We start from the raw sequence: 22,198 nt of genomic DNA, 5'->3' as shown, positions 1-22,198 counted from the left end.
CTTTTTAAGCTCACATTCAAGAGAAATAGATGGCTGATAATATCACGCTCTTGTTAAAAAGCTTCCCTTTTAATTGCTTCAGTGCAGTCTCGGTGAGATGACGCACGGTCTAGAAATGTCTAGGGAGTTGTGGAGATTACCACAACATTGGGGTGCTGGCATTGCTTGCTCATCTTGCAAACTGACCTTTGAAGTCACACCTCTCTCTGCAGAGAAAACAATGGTGCTGAGCTGAAGTGAGTTCCCATCCACCCCAAGGCTGAGGGAGTCAGGATGGCGTTGGCCTCATCTGGACTGGGCTCTTCCAGTAGAGTTCCAGGTTTGGGTTGGGGCGCTTTGGTGACTCCCTGTGTGTGTTCTGTGTGTATACAGAGTTCTGTTCGTGGCATCGATGCTTTCCTGTTCCTTCTGGTCTCTTCCCATAGGTGAGTGTGGCTGCTCCAAAGCCCGTGCTTGGGAAGAACTGCACCCCATTGAGTGCATGCAACTCTTTCTAGGTAGCCAACTTTGCTACCTTCTGGAAACAAGAGTTCCTTTAGTCAGCCATGAATTCTTCAAAGAGGCATCTTGCCAGATGAATGACTGGGACAATGAGGTGATGCCCTGAGCAAGGTAGGGTGCTCAGCATGACCTATCAGGAGCTCGACCACTGAGGTTGCAAATCCCCTGGCCTTTTCTGCCAGGCAGAGCTGAATACTGTGAATGAAGAAACTATGTCCAGGGCAGCTGTCTGTCCTTGAAAAACCATTGTTATTGTCATTAATAAAGTCATGGTTTTACCACAAAATTTATACCTAGAAATAAGGCCAGCAAGAGGATATAACTGCATTTAAAAAAAAAGCCATACTTCAGAAATACAGGTAAATGCTACTTAAAAATTATAAACTGTAGATACACATACATTTATGTAGACACATTGTTTTCCAACATAATGTTATTATCTGCCTCACTCCCACTTTGAAGGAGCTGAATGAAGCTTGGTTTTAGGTCTGAAATCTTCCCCCCTACCCAGTACCTGAGAAACAGGAGCAAGATAAATCAGTGGTGAATGCTGTTGAGACATGGAAGAAGGGAGAGATTCAGAGGAACACGTAATGACGTTGAATCTCATTGTACAGTTACACACATGGATAATTAGGTGGGCACCACATCCTCTGCAGACTGTTTCCATGAAACTGTTCCCAGCACCATGTAAGCACGCACAGCAACTGCAGACCAAGAATCAAAACTGCATGCAGCTATGATGTTAAGACCCTTCTCTCATGGGCCAAACCAAAGACTGAGAGCTGAACTCTGCCATGCTTCTGATAAAGAAGAGGAATTTGAGCTTTATTGCTTCTTTGAGCTCCAGCAAATAAAGCAAATACAAGCACACACAGCTTGATGTTCCTTGTCCATCTTGCTGGAGGTGAGCGTGATGACAGTCACCATGGGGGAAAATGTCCTACGCACAAGCAGTGCTAGAATTGGCAGCCTGCAGCTCCTTTAAATCTCAGAGAGGACTTCCAAGGCGAGACTGGGATCCAGATGTGTTGATTACTAACTTTGCTTGAGTTGTGGCGTGGACCATACATGCATATCTGGCTGAGTTCCTTGTTCGAAGGTCACTGCCAAACGCTCACATAACATGTCTGTTCCCAGCAGCACCTTTCCTTTTCCCTCTCAGAGTGACTTTGATGTTGCTCTGAGCTTTTATTATTGGATCTGGTGCTGGAGGGCTAGTGCTAACTTTCAGACTTAGGGGCTTTGTTGGTCCTCTGCTTCCCACACTGGGGAGCGTCACTGGGAGGTCCGAGAAGACTGGAGTTCTAATTGTGGTCACCACTGTCCCCATTAAGGACATAACTCAGAACCAAAGGGGTTGAGTGGTCTTATATTCAGGTCCAAGGGAATAACACAAGCAACCATAGGCTGTTTCTAATCTGAAGGCAGACACGCCCCATCCCTCAGATATGAAGGTTTTCTCTATTTAAAATATACACAGAAGTCAGGGGAGGTGAAATAAAATACACTTGATTTGTCAACCTGTTGTCTGCCCAAGTGATTTTTCACAGGCAGTGAATTGTTAAACTAAGAAATGAATGATTCCAGGATGAGAAGTCTGCTTTTGCAAACACAAAGAAATACATCCTGACAAAGAATGTAAAAATAATAGAAATCTCACTATAGTGTGTTGATTTCCCCATAAAATCATCCTGTAATTGTCTACTGTGTGACAGCCTGAATCACTCAGCCAACAGAATGATTAATGAACAAGACAATGAAGGATTTGTCACACTGACACAAGACAAGGAAGTGTGTGATTCTCATTAGGAACAAAGGACAGAGAAACACCCTCAGCACTAGGAGAGCCATTGTGGGAGGAATATTGAAGAACGTGGTGGCTTTAGAAGCAATTATAGGATTATCCATCTCGTTGTCCTGTTTGTCCTGAGTGCTCTGCCTAGCAAGCATGGGACAGATAAAAACAGGTCCCAGCATGGGACCTGAGAGCCACAGGCCATTGACTGTGGCCTTTGACTGAATTGTGATTTGCTAGGAGAAATGAGAGCTATGGAAGCAGCCAATCCTGGGGTGAGAACTCCAGCTAGGTATGCCATTAACATCACAGACCTCAGTTCCTTGTAGCTGCAAAATATAGGAAAGTGAGGTTTGTTGTTAACAGACTCATGTTCAGAGTACAGGAAATAGTTTGGTTCATGGATGAAGCTCAAAAATCTTGAGTGGGTATTAAAAATATAATATCCTTTTTCATGTCTTACCTTATCTTATGTGAAATGACTCTCAGGAAGGCTCCATACACTGGATATTTTAGGCAAAATTTACCTCCACTGACTACATTGCTACGTAAAAGACATGACTTCCCTTCTGGGAAAGAGTAAATTTTATTTACCAAATGTAACAAGAATGCAACCCAAGAAATCCTATTGCTAAGTATATACATTTTTAGCATCTGTATCAATTTCCATAAAGGAAAATAATTAGAGGTAACCTGAGATCAGTCATTCATGTATTGCATGTGCTTGTGCGGGCCTGTTGTACATTGGTCATTGTGCACACCATGGGTTGGAGACGCAGTTTCTATCATCTGTTTTTAGAAGTAACTGTAATCTTCCGGAGGACATTTTTGTGTTTTACTCATTTTTGTGTCTCCCTAAGCATCTAGCATGATGATCTTGGCAGGTGACTTGTCTCAGAAGCACTTGCCGACTGCAGGCTGGGTGTCATATTTACCAGTTAAGTGATTACTCAGGAAAATGTACTATTCTACAGAAATGTCTCTAATAAATCTTCACTATTTCCTCCAATAAGACCACATTGCACAGTTATGTACCAACCCAAACTTCAGACTATAAACCCATCTGCACATAAACATAAGAAAACTAAGCCAGGTCCCCGAGTATAAGAGCTGAAGGTGTGTTTTCATTCACTGCTTTACCTAAGTCACTGCTGTTGCACAAGAGCACCGTGCAAACAAGATCTCAAACAAGTTATGTGAATGACCTGCTTTTATCAGCTGGAAAGGACGCTAGCCTTTTGAAGCAGGTCAGACCATGTGGGATTCTCTTACCTCTTAACCTCTTCAAGTCCTGTGTCCTAGCTTGAAGCAAGAGCAGTGATATCTCCAACCTGTGAGGGTGACTATGGTATAGATCAATTTATAGCAGGTAAATGCTCCGAGTCTAGGAAGAGCCTTGGGGATGTCACAGGAGCAGGCTCACAGATACCTGTATAAAGCCTCTAGTCTATTGTGAGTGCCTGTGCACCGCCCTTTTCCAAATGCACATGGACTGGTTCATTTCACAGCTATGTAGTGAATGCTAACAGCGTCAGGCACAATGAACAAAAACAAGCAAAGGAGATGCTCCCACCTGTGTTCAGGCGTCTTCTAAGATGGGAGCAAGCACAATAACATAAAAGGATGAGTAGGTAAGAGGTTTTGAGGAGGATTAAGGGTTAAGAGGGAAAGTAAAGGCTATAAAACAAGAAAATAAGAACATTAAAAATTTTTGGTAAGTGACCAGAAAAGACCCTGCCCAGGTGGCCTCACTTAAAGACATGAGGCAATGAACCGTTCAGATACTTGGGAGAAAGCACTCCAGGAGGAAGGAGAAATGAGCACAAAAGCCCTGGTGCATGCAGGGGATGCCGTGGTACCCAATGGGGCCTGAGAGGAATGAGGAAGAAGGTAGCAGGGGGTGAGGCTGGTGAAGAGAGTGGGTCCCATTAGCCTTTCCGCCTCAAATAAAGCCTCTGCTTGCTTCCTGTGCAGAGTCACAGAAAGATTTTTTTATTGGTTATTTTATTTATTTACATTTCAAATGTTATCCCCTTCCCAGTTTCTCCTCCACAAAACCCCTATCCCATTCCCTCCTCCCCGATGCTTCTATGAGGGTGCTCCCCCACCCACTTGCCCACTCCCACTTCACCACCCTAGCATTCCCCTACCCTGGGTCATCGAGCCTCCACAGGACCAAGGGGCTTCTCTCCTATTGATGCCAGATAAGGCCATCCTCTGCTACATATGCAGCTGGAGCCATAGGTCATTTCACATGTATTATTTGGTTGGTGATTTAGTCCCTGGGAATTCTGGGGGGGGTGGGGGAGTCTGGTTGGTTGATATTGTTGTTCTTCCTATGGGGTTGCAAACCCTTCAGCTCCTTCAGACATTCCCCTAACATCTCCATTGGGGTCCCCTATCTCAATCCATGTGCTGCATGTATCCACATCTGTATTGGTCAGGCTCTGGCATAGCCTCTCAGGAGACAGCTATACCAGGTTCCTGTCAGCAAGCACTTCTTGGCATCAGCAATAGTGTCTGGTTTTGGTGTCTGCAGATGGGACGGATCCCTAGGTGGGGCATTCTCTGGATGGTCTTTTCTTCAGTCTCTTCTACATTCTTTGTCCCTGCATTTCCTTTTGACAGGAGCAATTCTGGATTATTATTTTTGAGGTGGGTGGCCCCATCCCTCAACTGGGGGTCATGCCTATCCACTGGATATGGTCTCTACAGGTTCTATCTCCCATTTCTTAGGTATTTCGGCTAATGTCATCTATGTTGGGTCCTGGGAACCTCTTGGGTCCCTGGCATTTGGGACTTTCTAATGGCTACCCCCAATTCCCCATCCCCCATGGCTACACACCTCCATTCAATTTCCTGACCCTCTGTACATCTCCCCAGTCTCCTCCCATATCTGATGCTGTCCCCTTTTCCCCTCCCCCTCCTCTTTCCCTCCCAGGCCCCTCCCTCTCTCTATCTCCCATGATTATTTTCTTTCCTCTTCTGAGGAAAAGGACTGAAGCATCCACACTTTGGTCTTCCTTCTTCTTGGGTTTCATATGGTCTGTGAGTTGTATCATGGGTATGGGTATTCTGAGCTTTTTGTTTGTTTGTTTGTGGATTATATCGATTTATCAGTGAGTGCATACCATGTGTGTTCCTTTGTGACTGGGTTAACTCACTCAGGATGTTATTTTCTAATTCCATCCATTTGTCTTCAAATTTCATGAAGTCATTGTTTTTAATAGCTGAGTAGTACTCCATTGTGTAAATGCACCACAGTTTCTGTATCCATTCCTTTGCTGAGGGACTTCTGGGTTGTTTCCAGCTTCTGGCTATTATAAACATGGTTGCTATGAACATAGTGGACCATGTGTCTTTATTACCAGTTGGAACATCTTCTGGGTATATGCCCAGCAGAGGTATTGCTGGATCTTCCAGTAGTACTATGTCCAGTTTTCTGAGTAATCACCAAACTGATTTCCAGAGCGGTTATACTGGCTTGCAATCCCACCACCAATGGAGAAGTATTCCTTTTTCTCTACATCCTTGCCAACATCTGCTGTCACCTGAGTTTTTGATCTTAGCCATTCTGACTGGTGTGAGGTAGAATCTCAGGGTCGTTTTGATTTGCATTTCCCTGATGACTAAGGATGTTGAACATTTTTTTAGGTGCTTCTCAGCCCTTCAGTATTCCTCAGTTGAGAATTCTTTGTTTAGCTCTGTGCCCCATTGTTTTAATCAGGTTATTTGGCTCTCTGGAGTCTAACTTCTTGAGTGCTTTGTGTAGTTTGGATATTAGCCCTCTATTGGATGTAGGATTGGTAAAAATCTTTTCCCAATCTGTGGGTTGCTGTTTTGTCCTATTGATAGTGTCCTTTGCCTTACAGAAGCTTTGCAATTTTATGAGGTTCCATTTATCAATTGTTGATCTTAGAGCATGAGCCTTGGTGTTCTGTTCAGGAAAATTTTTCCTGTGCCAATGTATTATAGGTTCTTTTCTACTTTCTCTTCTATTAGATTCAGCATATCTTGTTTTATGTGGAGGTCCTTGATCCACTTAGACTTGAGCTTTGTACAAGGAGATAAGAATGGATCGATTTGCATTCTTCTACATGCTAAACACCAGTTGATTCAGCACCATTTATTGAAAATGTTGTCTTTTTGACACTGGATAGTTTTAGCTCCTTTGTCAAAGCTCAAGTGACCATAGTTGTGTGGGTTCATTTTTGGATCTTTAATTCTATACCACTGATCTACTTGCCTGTCACTGTACTGATAGCATGCAATTTTTATCACTATTGCTCTGTAGTACAGCTTGAGGCCAGGAATGGTGATTTCCTTATTGTTCTCTTATTGTTGAGAATGGTTTTCTCTATCCTGGGGTTTTTGTTATTCCAGATGAATTTGAGAATTGCTCTTTCTGTCTCTGTGAAGAATTGAGTTGGGATTTTAATAGGGATTGTATTGAATCTGTAGCTTGCTTTTGGTAGTATGGCCATTTTTACTATGTTAATTAATCCTGCCGATCCATGAGCATGGGAGATCTTTCCATCTTCTGAGGTCTTCTTTGATTTCTTTTGTGGTGGCATAGTCTGGCCTGGGTTTTTAGTTGTACCATTGTCTTAAAAAAAATAGAGTGTCTAAGAGCTAAAGAAGAAGATCAGTGTAGACGCCGCTACAGTAACCTAGGCTGGGGCATGGTGGAAGGAGAGACTTGACACTTGAACATAGTCTGACATAGTCTGACATAATAAAAACAAATTAAGCTGTATAATTGGGCCAGTGAAAGCACTTTCTAACATTGTTGGAAAGTGGAATTATTATGTTTGTTAGGGGAAAAATTGGTCCACAAAATAATTTGCCTTGGAAAAGGATCTCGTGCTAGAAAAGGCTGGAAAACACAGATAAAACACCATTGTACATTGAACAATTGTGACCAATAAATACTATTTTGTTTGCACCTTCTTCTATTCCTTTAGTATATGCTGATTTCAAATTTTGCATTATTATGCAAATTTTAAGTATTAGGTTTAGATTTGAGATTTTATTCTTTCCTTTATTAGAACTTTGTGGGTTCCCAAGCCAGATACAGATTGGTAGAGCGTGTTGCCCATACCCCAGACATCTCTCAGAGAGCATGGCAGGAATGGGGCCACCAGTGTGTAATGGCCAATGGGGGGAGGGGCCCACAGAACTTGGAACAGAAGTTCCTGGGAAGAGACACCTGGTCGGTGTGGTTCAAGTCATTTTGGTTTGGAAGGACATTAGAATGTTCACATAAAACATGGTATTTGCGTATTTTTCACATCACTTGGGCCATATGGTATGAGAATAGAATAAGAGGCCCGAGAGTTTTTGGTTACTGTAGGACCTTCAAGGTGAGCTGAGGAAGTGGGCGGTACTTATTAAGTAGATACAGTCCAAGCAGCTGTTCATGGATTGGTTTGGGATTGCCATCTCAATGTCTGTCCTTCTCAGTCTTACGCAGGGAAATACGTTCCGGCACTAGCATACTATATCCATTCCCTCAACCCCAAGCAGAAGTTCAAGATCCACCTGAAAGGAATTGCCATTGGAGATGCATACACTGATCCTGAATCGGTTGGTGTCCTGCATTTTCTTTCTTAATCTGTCCCTCCCTTACAGAGATGAACTCCCTTGAATTGAATGGACATCTCTCCTACCCCAGAGGCCAAATTTGTTAAACAGTAAGGTTGATGTCACTCAAATTGAATTCTTAGTTTAACCTTTCAGTGTGTCAGCCTGTGTGGTGGCCAACGTCAGATTGTGCGTATGTGTGACTTTTCTGGTGTATGTCTGCGTGTACAATTAGTCTAGATTGACTAATCCCAGCAAAAAAAAAAAATAATAATTAATAGGTCAAATGCTTCTTCTTGAAGCAAAGGGCGCCCAACCTTCTTTCTGTGGTGCTCACGTGTATCACTTCTGTCACCAGATTATAGGAGGGTATGCGGCATTCCTATATGAGATTGGCTTGTTGGATGAACAGCAGCAAAAGCACTTCCAGAAGCAGTGTAGCAAGTGCATAAAATACATCAAAGAGCAGGAGTGGATGAAGGCCTTTGAAGTGAGTGCTGGGGCCCCCAGGATGCCCTTGAGCAATTAAAACCATCTGAGGCGAGGAGGGGTCAGGAGGCACACCATGGTGCTCCAGCTTTGGGGAAGGTATCTATCCCCTCCTCTGTCTATGATCAGGAGGTGAAAGAGTGATCCTGCAGAGAAGCACTACCTGAATGCCTCTGAGTTCACTTTGGCTGTATTTTTAACCCGAGATCATTCTGGCATGCGTATCTAACTGTGGCTCTCATTAGACGGTCCGATTTCTTTAAAGGCCGTGTGGGGCCTGAAGACATTCTGCAGCATATGGAAATTAGAAGTGAGGCAACCTGGGAAGTGGATGCCTGAGCTTCAGCAGATGCTCGGACACATTTAGAAGGGTTATGTCCACAAGCAATACTTCAACCATACAGGTGAGCTGGTGTGTAACCAAAGTCACGTGCCTCCAAGTGTCAGGATCAAAGTCTACAAAATGTAGTGTACTGCGGGATATCTTCTAAAAGGCACAGTGTACATGAATATTATTACACAGTTAACCTAACACTTGAACATGAGAGTGATGATATTATTTGAGCCTTTGCCTACTTTTTTTCCTTTGGAGTTTGGATATTTATGGTATAACGTTACACTAAATACTGAGATACAGAAACTTGTATGTTTTAGCCAATGCAAAAGCAAAGCAAACAATCCTCCTTCAGTACTTTTGCTATGCGTCCGTAGAACCATCTTATCTGACACACAGGTAAGTGAAGTGAAGTATGAACTCTGAAGACCTCAGTCTGCTTGCTCTTTCATGTGCTTTATGTGCCAGCGGCCATTGTGACTTTTCGGACCAAGGCCTGATGTTCATAGTCTTTCAGAAGCATCAGATACGCCAATTATGATCAAAACAGGAGACATACAGACTTGGGAGAAAAGAAGCAATTTAAAGTGAAGCTCATTTTACAAGCAGGATACCAGGACACTACTGAGATCCCCTGTGGAGGTGACTTGGTTTGCATTGAAGTCTGATAGCAGCAAGCTGTGCAGATGGGTTGAGAAAGGGAAGTCCCAGCCCTAGGCAGGATGCACAGACTCCATTCTGGGTCAGGGCACCAGATGTGGCTGCAAAATGTGGAGTCAGGATGCCTTGTGCAGCTGTAAACACGAAGGAAGAGGAATTGTCTTGGGAGCATGTAAGATCAAGCTTTCCCTGACAATAAGACTGTCTCCTGGATAAGTTTTAGGCTTTAGGCTACCTGCTGTGGTAGAGATGGGCAAAAGAGGAATGCTTGAGAATTGAGACATTTTATGTGGTGTGAGACTAATTTGCAAGAGAGGAACATTCACTATGGTTTTGCAGAAGCACACAGAGATTGTTAAGTGGTGTCTGAAGCAAGACCAGCAGAGAGACCTGAAGAAGGAAGGAAGCGAAATGACATCCACAGCACATGATATGACAGCCACGGCACTCACAGGTTGGGAGAACTGTTGAAAAATCGGAGTATTTTGTATGGTTAGAGACAGTGAGACTATGGCACAGGAGTTTCTCCCAAACTAAATTCAGTAGAAAATCAAAACTAAAACACCTCCCCTACTATTCCTTAAAGGTATGGGATGTCTCTCCAATCATTGGTTCAAGATCTTGAGTGATGGATTAAAGCCTCTGAGTTTTCAAAGGAAATTGACAAAGCAGTGCTTAGTAGGCTAGTTAAAAAGGCTAAGACATCCTGAAAGACAGACCATTCAAGAGGACATAGATGTCAAAATCTCAGGTCCAGCAGACTCAGCCTGTTTGATGTTCTCATTCTCTTACTTAAAAATTTTATTTTATCTTATGTGTATGAGTGTCTGCCTAAATGGACATATGTGCACCACATGCTTTCCTAGTGTCCCTAGAAGCCAGAACGAGGCATCAGATCTCCTGGAACTGGATTTACACTTGGTTGTTATCTACCACATATGTGCTGGCAACCGAACCTGGGTCCTCTGCAAGAATGGCAAGTGATCTTAATGGCTGAGCAGCTCCCAGGACCCAGTGTTCTGATTTTTAAGATGAGTCAGTTAGTAAAAGAGTAGTAACATCTGTTGGGAATACTGGAAACAGGCAAAGCCATCCACATGTATGCACTGATGGGGTTGCTGGGCCCAGAGGAGGGTCATGAGCTATAGAAGGTCACATGGAGGTTGTGGAATGGGTCCTCCTGACCACATGCCCAGGGTTTTTCCCTCATGCAATAGTTCTTGGTACTCTATAACAATCCAGAGGCATTCCCACAATTTCCCAAGAGTAAATGGCTGATCTCTGCACTAGCAGAGGTATGAGGACAGGGAGGCACTGCAGTCCGACTGCTAGCTCAGCAGCGGGTGCGTGGTGGAGAGTACGGGCTGAGGTCACGGAGGGGCTAGAGCCATTGTCAGTGCATACCCTGGCCAAGTTATTGCACCTCTGAGAATCTCAGTTTCCTCACCAAACATTGGGATGATGGTATTTTATCTTCTAATAAACTAAACACATTATTGATGGGTGTTTTTTGTTTTGTTTTGTTTTGTTTTGTTTTAGAATGTCTTGAATTCATGTCATACAATCCTTTCAGAGGGCCCTCTTAAAATACATCAGTATGAGCAGAAAGCAAACACCACCTCTCCCCCACCCTCAACCCCCTCCTTTCTTCATCTTCCAGCTTCAGAGTTGCCAAGGGCTGTTTAGGGCAGTTGTCTACATCTTGGGTCTCTTCATATTCTCCATCACTCCCATCAAAATTCCTGGTGACCGTGTAGGTGGTGTCTCAATACTCAGTTTCTCTGTCCTTCAGCCTCTGCTTTTTTTCCCCTGCAATCTTATTCTCCCATGCCTTGCTTGTTCCTGCTACAAAATCAAACTAAACTAAATAACAAACAAATAAACAAACAAACACAACCAAACAAACAAGCCAAACAAAATCTTTCCAGAACCATCACCCACAACCTGAAGCTGGAACACCTTTATTCAGTTGTCATACCCTATCCCTCTGGCTCACTTGTGTTAATGAACCAACTGCGCAGTCGTGTAGCTCTGGTACCTTTCAGCCTATTGAGCTACCATCTCCTCATGAACCCCTAAGCCCCATGACTTCATTTCTCTGATTATCCAGTCTAAACCCAGGGTCACACATTCAAGCCGCTAAACTCCATAGATCCTTCCTTCGACATCTTTGGCTAAGCTACAGCCCTGGTTGACGCTGCTTCTTTGCTGCCTTCGTGTTGGTAGCATACAGCTGGAGAAAAACCAAACAGCCATGGTGACCACTCCTCCCTGCTGGGATCTGAACCCATAGATACCCTCTAACAGTTCCAAGACCTTGAACTCCACCAGCTCCTTGACTCTCAGCCCACAACCCACGCCCTCTTTGCTCACACTGGGTGAGTGTGACCAGGGGCCATGTAAAAGCAGCCTTTCTCACCAGGCAAACCCCCAAGTTGAAGCATCTGGCTTTATTGTCTTCTGCCTGCAGTTTTCTTTCTCTTATTGTCTATATTCTTGACTTTCTTCCAGCCAATGGGTCATAATTTGAATGTCATCTTCTAAGTGACACTTCTGTTTTCAGGGTCCTCTACACACAGGCACACACCCCCGTTAACACCTCTCATTCCTGTTCTCCTTGATGTTCCCTGATGCACACACCACTCTAACACCTGACATAATCTGCTTCACCACGCTTATTTGTGTCCCTAGAATATCCATTCTATGAGGGATGGCATTTGCCTGCTACAAATGAAAGTAAAATGAGAACGATTTTAAAATATAAGGGCTGGAGAGGTAGTTCGGTTGGTGGAGCATTTGTCATGCAATCCCAAAGACCTCAATTGTAGCCTCATAACCCAAGTAAAAGCAAGGGCTTGGGCACAGTGGCATGGAGTTGTGCTGAGGAGTCCAGTCTGCCCTAACTGGCGAGTACTGGGTGGGTGAGAGAACCTGTCTCGAATGAAGCAATGGACAGTGCTTGAGGAATGATAGATTGCCATTGGCCTCTACATGTGGGCACATGCACCTATATGCACACAATTCATATGTCTATCATGCATGTGAATGCGTATGTGCACACACAGGAACACACATATAGACACATACATCATTTAAAAAGAATGAAAAATGACTGTAATGATAGAACGACAGTTGTGCATGTTACCACTCCCTGTCACTGTCCTTCTCTTTCTCCCTCTCTGACTTAGATCCTGAATAACCTGCTGGATGGAGATGTAACAACTGGTTCATCTTTCTTCCAGAATGCGACAGGATGTACCAATTACTACAACATTTTACAGTGCACGGTAATGGCCACAATTTAAAGAATGTAGTAACATGTGCTTAAAACTTTAGCAAAACCAAACTGCCTCTGATTGAAAAAAATATAGCTCATTTTAAATGAGATGACCATGCCCGACATTTGCTGGATGATTTCATCTCCTGACCTGTGATGTTCTTGATAGCTCAGAATGGTGTCTGATTCACCCAGTATCCCTTCTAGACCTTGTCCCTGGTAGGGAGTTGTGTGAAGGATCCAGGTTAGGACTGCAGCCCAGGGTTCTGGGTCTGGGCTTCAGTCTATGAGTCTCTTGAAAGCATCCACATTCTTTGTTCTGCACTTAAGATGGCTTAGGTAATCAGCACTACCCAACCTTCCTGAAAATATTTGCCTTGTCTTACTTTTAACTTAAGGTGTTTGGAGCCTTCAGGGCAGCCCCTACTTCAAGCCCTCTGGAATACTTTCTAAAATATTCAAGTAGTTCCTTTCATAAAAGTAGGCCAGAGTTGACATCTTCTGTGTAGAATTAAGTGACTAAGAGACAGAGAGAGCCAGCTTGGCGGTTTGGATGTGCGGGCTCTTTGTCTACTGAACGGTGCAGTACACTCGGTTTTTAAATTGACTTATTTATGAGCTATTTGTAAGTAAAATATGAAGTCAGTTTTGGTGGGATTCCCAGCCCTGTGGTTTTGGATTTATATTCTACCAATAACAAAACATGACAGGAAACGGAGAAACAGAATTTGTGATTACGATGAATTTTTTTTTTTTTTTTTTTTTGTAGAAAGTAATGTATTCACAGCCAAAAAAAAAAAAAAAAAAAAAAAAAAAGCCAATGAAGCATGGAACTGTTGAACATAAATCCTAAACAGTATTTTTCTAACAAGGAGGATTTTTAAGAGATGAATACTTACTCCTTTTTGTTTGTTTTTTTTAATAACTAATAAGAAGGTTGTGGGTAACTTTTGTTTTATCTTTTATTAAGTATCAGTTTTAGACATGGGATATAATTACCCCCTGAGTTATAAACAGTTGATTGTGTGGGAGTGAGACAAGAGATACTAATGAACAGTGGAAAACGGCAAGTAGAGACAATGGTTTTAAACCACTATGCCACTCTTTGTCCCTTAAAAGCCATTTAACCTTCTTATTTAGAGCCAAGGTCATGGAACAATTACCTTACATAATCTTACCACTTTCCTTTCTCCAACACTCTCTCCAATGAGCTGGCTAGTTAGAAGGCAGGGCTGCAAAGGATTAGTGTCTGAGAAAGAAAATCCATTCTTGGGCAAATTGGATATTGACTGCAAACGAAGGCGATTCTCTGTGTTCAGCCTGTGAGAGGGTCCCTTTTACCTGACTTGGGTCACCTCATTAACATATCAAGCATTAGGAGCCGTTAACAGTCTAGTCTGGTCCTGTTTATTGTGCTCTGTGTTGTGAGGGAGTCTCAGCTTTCCCAGTGGGCTGTGCCTGGCATCTTCCTCCATGACACTTTGTGATGTGCCTTCTGGCAGGAACCCGAGGACCAAAGTTACTTTGCAAAATTCTTGACACTCCCCCAAGTGAGACAAGCCATCCATGTGGGAAACCAGAACTTCAGTGATGGTGCTGAGGTTGAGAAGCATCTGCGAGAGGACACAGTGAAGTCGGTGAAGCCCTGGCTGTCTGAGATCATGAATTACTACAAGGTGAGCAGGAGGCTATGGAGGACAGGGATCTTCCCTGAACTCCTGGGCTGCCGTGAGCAGAAAGAAGGAAATTCCTTTTATTTCCTATTTTACCTCCTCCTTTCAAAAGACATCACCTATTCTAGTTATAAAATAGAAATAGCCTTCCTAATTTTATTCCTTCGACTTGTCTTTTTAATAGTTTCCTAAAATTAAATTCCTTGAGTAAAAGCTCTTATACTTATTTAAAGGAAATAAAGCCAGGAAGATGTCTAGCTTTGCATAGCAATCAATTGTTCTTGTTGTTTACTCTATGATGTGAATGGCAGCCTCATCATAGTTAATCCAAGAGTGCGTCTGGTTAGGAATTGCTCTCATTGGCTTTCATTGGGGATTGTCCTGCTCAGATTGGTCACAAGCCCAGCCCTCTTAGGTTGTTGTATTGGAGTGAGCAATGACTCCATTCTGAACAGGCACTATGTTTAGGGTTGACACGTTCCAGCTAGTTGACCGTAGGAAGCCCCAGTGAAAGTCACAGTGAGCTGTCCCCCGGCCCCCATTATCAGGGTGGATACTAAGAGCAGATGATCTGACAAAAAGTCCCCTGTGTGTCGCTCCTTTCCTACTACTGTTCTCCTCACCCATCTCTGGTCCTAGGGATAACCCATGGGTGGGGCAACCCTGGAGGGTGAGTGCAGAAGTGATGAAGGATTGTGCCCACGGAGGCAAGAGTGGTACCCAAAATGCACAAAGGCCCAACACCCAGTGCTCTGTAAGGCACCTTGTGTGGTTTAGACAAGAAAGCCTGGTCGTCAACACACTTATGCAATTTTCACTGCTCATAAGTTGTCAACCTACTGCTTCTGTTGATCCACAAGCCTTTCCAGTTTCCTTCTAATGTGAGGAACATATACGTCTATGATGTCTGTTAGGGATGGTCCTAGGGATTCTCAGTGTGCAGCATGCACTCGAGTATAGGAAGCTTCTGAACAAGCACACAGCTTGTGTTTTAGAGCGTTCCCAGGGAAAACTTGCCTTTTCTGGTTCTAGTACACAGGGTTTAATGCCTGTGTAAAATCTACTAGCCTGCAGAACACGAGGAGACCCTACATTCTAGGGAAGAAGGAACCTCACTACATCAGGCCAGGATTTCAACCATCCTCGCTTTGGGCTCTGCTGAGAGAATATGGTACTTGTCTGCTCTTAGCCTTTCCTCCTTTCAGAGTGGTTCTCCTTCTGCGATCCTTAGGACACACTGCTGCCATCCCGGGTACTGGATACCTATGTAGGTGCAGCCCCAAAGCACTTGTCTATGTCCAATGAATAAATAAAAGAAACTTTACCTATATCAAAGATATACCAAGGAAACCTGTCATAACAAACTAGGTATTTATCATCCTCGATTTACTAAACCGAAAAGTACTTAGCACTTGTGTTTTAAGATATAAAAAGTTAGATATCATGACAAAATCCAAAGTGGTTCTTGATTTGGGCTCTGAGATGTGTACACACACACACAGACATACACACCCTGGAAAGTGAGTCCTTTCTAAAGCAGTTGACACTAGGGTGGAACATCCAGCATTCCTGGTGATGTAATGTTCCCAAGGTTGACCCATCACTTCAAGCTGATTACTGGATGCTAAAGGGAAACACACTGACTAGAGAACACTAGAATATTCCAGCATCTCCCTCTGTTGCATCTATAACCCAAATCAGCCGTCTCAGTCTTCCTGGCTGCTATGACAAATACTAGAGTAGGTAACTCCATTCTACAAAAGCTTACTGCTCACAGCACCAGGCCCTGCTGTCTGGGGGAAGTTCTGTGATGGGAGTGGGAGTCGGCGTTCTATTGCTTTGATGCAGGGTCCTCCTTGGCAGAAGAGGCTGGAATCCTTTTATAACAGTGGTACTTAACCTTTGTAACCTTAAACCTGCAGCACTTTAATACAGTTCCTCGTGTTGTGGTGGCCCCCAACCATAAAATTATTTTCATTGCTACCTCGTAACTACAATTTTGCTACTTTATGAATTGTAATGTAAATATCTGATATATAGGATATCTGATTATGGGACCCCCCTGTGTAAGGGTCCTTCAACCCTCCAAAAGGTCATGACCCACAGGCTGAGAACCACTGCTTTACAGTTTTACTCCCATTCTCAAGAACTATACCCTCATGATTCAGTTACTTTCCAAGTCTCCACATTGGGGATTAGGTACCAACATATGTGTTTTGGAGAAAAGACAGAAATATGAAGACCTTAGCACCCTCAAATTTAAACTCCAATAAAATATAAATATTCTCTGTATGTTTCGATTTCATATCAATCTCCAGCAAAAGGAAATCGTTTGGTGTTGCAGATAATGTATGTTGCAATAAAGAACAAACTGTACAGTCAGTCTGAATGTAGACTGAACAGGGGGGCCGAAGAACAGACCAGGCATTCATGCAGACAACTGGTAGAACCCTTCTGGCAGAGATTACTCTTGGCTCGTCTGCTATTGATGGCAAACCTCAATGTGTATATAACCGAATCAGAACAACGTAGATTGGCTTAAGACATTATTTCCCTTAAAGTTATATTTATGTAAGAAAGTAGTAAGCCTATTTCTATTCATAAGAACTCAGGAGTCTTTTCCCGGTACTCTCTCCGCTTGAGTCAATGTGCAGTACCTCTGATAGAATGAGGAAGGCCTTCAGGAGTGTCTGTGATGGTGTTTCTGTGTGTTTGCATGTGATCATCAAGCACAGACATGCTTTTGCAAAGGCCTGTGGGCAATGCAGACACTGAGATTTTGGATGGCAGAATGGTAAACTGAGATATGTACCGTTAGAGTAACCTGGTACAGTAGACGCGACCTGAATTTCTTCAAGTTTAAATCAGATTAGAACCTTGTCAGGATTTTTAGGGACCATGGTAGCTTAGAGCATACACTAAATGGTCAGGTAAAACTGTGAACTTGAGCTCACTTTGGAGTGACTATTTAACTCTTCAGTTTCCTTGTTATACAATGGGAGAGAAAAAGGTCAGCTTCCATGAGGTTTAAGAGAGATTATATTTAAAAACGGTCCCCGGTGGATAGAAATGTTCATAACCATAACCTATTACCAAGAACTTCTACCCAAAGTATCTAAGAACCAGCTATTCATAAAAGTGAAGCAGTGATGTGAGACGGCTAGAGAGATGGCTCAGTGGGTAAAGACCTGCTGCTACCCATGGGTAGGCGTGAAGACCTGGAATACACACACACCTTCTGAAACCTCTTCGATGGACTCCTCATCTTCTTATGGCAAGATGGGATTGAGAGGCAGGGGGATTCCCAGAATCGTGTGTATCAGCTAGCCTAGAGCATGCAGCCAGCAACAAAGAGCCCCGTCTCAAAAATCCACATGCACGTGCATATTCTCTCTCTCTCTCTCTCTCTCTCTCTCTCTCTCTCTCTCTCTCTCTCTCTCTCCTCCTCCTCTTCTTCCTCTTCTTCCTCCTATCTCCTTCCCTCCCTCCCTTCCTCCCACCCTCTCATCCCCTCTTTCTTACACACACACAGGCTTATACCTGAAAACCCCCAAAATTATAAAAGGAGAAAAGGCCTCACAGATTTCCATTTTCTTGTCTAGAACTTGGGGAGTTTAGAAGTCACCATGCCGTCTGTACAGGGAGAAAGCTTCTCTCAAAACTGTGAATAGAATGAGGTCACAGAGCAAGTCGCGGTACTCCACACTAGAGGCAAATAAAAAGAAGCATCTCTCCCTGTCTAGAACACAACCTTGGAAGGAGGAGGACCTCCATGGAAGCAGAGCCCCAGGAGGAAATGGAACTGTGATTGGCACGTGGCTGGAGGCTGGTACAAGGAATGTAGAAGTCAAAGCTCTGGGAACCCAATCAAGCTGGGCAGTTGTTCATCTAGGTTCTTGAGAGGCTACTGGGGGAGCTCCCTGACGTTTATGACAGTAAGAAGAAGGGCAGGGAAACACTGTAAACCCTGCGCAATACCGTGATCTTAACAAGATCTGCCCAGGAAGGAGATCAGCTACTTTCCTGGCACCAAACCTACTGGAGTTTGATCATAGCCTGCTGGTGCTTTACATAAGGTGAGGTTGCATGCCATCCCCACCCCCAAAAAGCATGGTAGGATAGATATAGTGCTAGTTGAAAATGGATTTAATACAACCTAACAGATTTTAGTGCTCAGCCCAGGCTACCTCCAACATTCTTTTTTAATTAATTAACTAATTAATTAATTTGTTAATTTGGTTTTCCAAGAAAGGGTTTCTCTGTGTAGCCCTGGCTGTCCTGGAACTCACTCTGTAGACCAGGCTGGCTTTGAACTCAGAAATCTGCCTGTCTCTGCCTCCCAAGTGCTGGGATTAAAGGCGTGTGCCACCACTGCCCTCCAACATTCTTGATCTACATTCATAGGTCGGCAGCTGGGAAGCCATCTTACATGACACTACTCTAAATGTTGACTAGTTGTGTGCTTTATTTTACAATGGATGTTAAACCACAAAATGCAATAACCCTAACCACTGGTCCTGCAGCACATTGTCGCCTCATGATCTGCAGGGATGGATGGACGCTGTAGCTTGTTGTCACTACAGCATTGCAAATGTGTACAACTGACCTGGGAAATGATCAAACCTGGATGAAGAGTTCTATCACCATCAGGAAGCTGAAAAAGGGTAAATTGAACCATCCTGAGTCTGGAGCTCTCTTTATCCATCTGCAGCCCCCCTCTAGACAAGTTTTTCCACCAGCGAGTGGCAGAGTTCTGAGAAGTTCGAAGTCTGTAAGCACAGGCTCCCGAGAGATAGCGGCCGTGAAGAGCTTCCATTTCAGGTCTTTCAGCTGCTTATCTTGACCTGTTTTTTGCAGTTCTTACTCCCAAGTACAAAGTGCCAACCTTTCAACAAGATGTGGCAAGTACGGTTTGAAGACATTGGATACTCCTTAGACCCAGAATGAGACACGCCAAGAATGGCAACATTCCAGACGAGGAATTTTAAAACAAAATAGAAGATACTTGATTAGCACTTTCCTAGAAAACAACAAAATGTATGAACAGGTAGATACTAGGTATGGAGATGTGGAAATTCTGAGAGTAAAGGCAGACATGTTTGTAATCAAGATGCTATAACGGACATTAAGAATGGTGTTGTCAGGTTCGTCAGCGGACTGGGTACTGCTGAGAGAATCTGTAAGTTTTAGATATGGCACGAGAAACTGCAAAACCAACACACAAAACAGAACAAAAGAGCTTCTACCCCACAGGACAACTTCCAAGTGACAAGAGAAAGAAAAGAGTGACTTTCGTGAAATGATATGACCACAGGGAGAATGCTTAAAAAGCAACAGAAGTAACATTGTAAGCAGTTAATGACAGGAAATTTATGCAAATCAATGCTGTATGTAAACCACTCAGAGAACATTGGACAGGATACACAGAAAACAAACAAACAAGGTAGATATATGCTAGGCACTCTTAGACAATAGAAAGGAAAGGAATTTGCTGTCAGTTGATCTGCATTGCAAGAAACTTTTAATAAGATTTTTAAAGAGGAAGAAAACAAAATATTCTGTGGAAAATTCAGCTCTATGAAAGGAAAGGGAGAAGGGCATCGTGGGCACACCTTTAATTCAAGCACTTGGGAGACAGAAGTAGGTAGATCTCTGTGAGTTTGAGGCCAGCCTGGTCTAGATAGCAAGGTCTGGGCCAGCCAGGTCTACATAGAAAGACCTTGTCTCCAAACACAAAAAACCAACCAAACCAAACCAAACCAAACCAAACCAAACCAAACCTAACCAAACCTAACTTAACCAAACCAAACCAAACCAAACCAAACCAAACTTAACCTAACCAAACCTAACCTAACCAAACCAAACCAAACCAAACCAAACCTAATCAAACCTAACCTAACCTAACCAAACCAAACCAAACCAAACCAAACTTAACCTAACCAAACCTAACCAAACCAAACCTAACCTAGCCTAACCTAACCAAACCTAACCAAACCTAACCTAACCAAACCAAACCAAACCAAACCACCACCAACAACAACAACAAAAGAGATAAAAGATGAAAAAAGAGCCAGATGATAAATCATAGTCTATGTAGCAAGTCCAAATGAATCTGTTTAAAAACAAACAAAAACAAAACAAAACAAAAAACACCTCCTTGGATAAGCATGACCAAGTTGTAGGACACGAGATAAATACACAGGAGTTGATTATTTTTAATGATATAAAATAAACAATTTGATAATAAATAAACAATCTGAAATCAAACAGTACTATTTATGTTAACAAACATACATAGTGAGAAACTTAGGTGTAGATCTAGTGAAATGTGAAATCACAAAACTGGTGAAAGATATAAGTAACACAGAACAGAGAAATGTGCCTGTTCATGCACATTACGTTACCAAGACGTCAGTACTTCTCATGGTGATCCATAGTTTGAATTTCTCCCCAGTCAAAGTCTGTCAGCTTTGTGGATGAATTGACTCTAAAACTTATATGAAAAGTCAAAAGATTCATAATAGCCAATGCAATATCAAAGATGGAGGATGTTGGAGGATTTACGAAGACTTCCTATAAAATGGGCAATAGACTAGACAAATAGATCTATAGGATGGAATAGAACTCAGAAGTAGATTGGTGTAAATACAGTCAGATGCTCTTTGACAAGTTGTGTATGGCAGAACAAAGGATCAGGTTAATCTTCAATAAATGATGCTGAGAAAACTGGATAGCCACCTATAAGATAAGCACTGCGAACTCCCAGGTACATTACAAGTACAGTCATAACACATGCGGATCTAGAGCAAAGACAACACCAGAAAACAAAACTGGAAGTCTGAATCCCGAGGACTCAGCATCCTAGGGATACAGGTCTGAACCTGGGGCCATGATGTTGGGCCCATTCGGACTGTGGTTGCTAACCTTGGGCTGGACGCCAGATCTGGGAGGTGTGAAGCATCTACTCTGTCCCCATGTTGGTAGTTTCCACTCAACCAGCAGACTCAACCCAAAACCTAGCGGGACATTCATCCCTTGGATTTTTCCTAGGTAAACTTAGTAAAAGTGTACTTTCATGCATTCTGTAGGTTTCCTTTGCTCCATGACCATGTACCTGACAAAAAGTTCCTTGAGGAAGGGTGTCTTCTTTAAGCTCATCACATGCTCATCATGTCAAGAATAGCCTGGTGTCAGAAGTGGCTTGTCCTATAGTAGCTGGACCTTGCTCACATCTGTGTACATCAGAAAATAGGGAAATCTGATGCTCATCTGGCTTTCTCCTTTTTTGCTTTTATTCAGTTCAGGAGCCTAGCTTATGGGATGGTGGCACCCAAATTCAGGATGGGTCTCCCTTTCTTAGTTAAACCTCTTCATCAAAGATATGATGATGAGTCTCCTAGGTGGTTCTAAACATAGTCAAATTGAGAATAAATAATGAGCATCACAGTCAATAACTTAAAAATAAAATCACTTAACACAAATAAACAGGCCGCCATACAGAATTGATAGATGTGGAGAATCAAGAATCAAGAAGCTTGATATGCAGGGAATATGATGCACAGACTATAAAATAACTGTATATTGTATACTTAAATATGTAAAATGGGATTATAAAATAAGTAAGAAACTATGAAGTATCTTGAAGCTCGGCCAGTCAGATGACTCAGGAGGTAAAAATGATTGTTCAGCTGAACTTGACTACCTGAATTTTGTTTCTAGGACACTCATAGTGGAAAAAGATAACCAACTTCACAAGTTGTCCTTTGATACACACACACACACACACACACACACACACATACATTCCTCTGGCATACACACAGACAGAGAAATACAGACACAGATGCACACACACACACACACACACACACACACACACACAC

General features: G+C 42.9%; 1 protein-coding gene across 3 annotated transcripts in view; it reads left to right on the top strand.

Annotated features, from left to right (window-relative positions):
* The window catches only part of Cpvl (carboxypeptidase vitellogenic like), a 104,135-nt gene that overhangs the window by 37,919 nt on the left and 44,018 nt on the right, over positions 1-22,198 (top strand). For 2 of the 3 annotated variants that reach the window (XM_021191435.1, XM_021191434.1), the window contains exons 8-11: positions 7,763-7,885; positions 8,241-8,372; positions 12,554-12,652; positions 14,145-14,318. In XM_021191435.1, the coding sequence (XP_021047094.1) occupies positions 7,763-7,885; positions 8,241-8,372; positions 12,554-12,652; positions 14,145-14,318 (528 nt within the window). The remainder of the gene's footprint in view (positions 1-7,762; positions 7,886-8,240; positions 8,373-12,553; positions 12,653-14,144; positions 14,319-22,198) is intronic. The other variant, XM_021191436.1, reaches the window with a different exon arrangement.

Source organism: Mus pahari, chromosome 2 (genome assembly GCF_900095145.1).
Source record: "Mus pahari chromosome 2, PAHARI_EIJ_v1.1, whole genome shotgun sequence".
In the NCBI taxonomy this organism is placed as follows: domain Eukaryota; kingdom Metazoa; phylum Chordata; class Mammalia; order Rodentia; family Muridae; genus Mus; species Mus pahari.
Note: the sequence above shows the minus strand (reverse complement) of the source record. Positions and strands in the feature narration are given on the sequence as shown.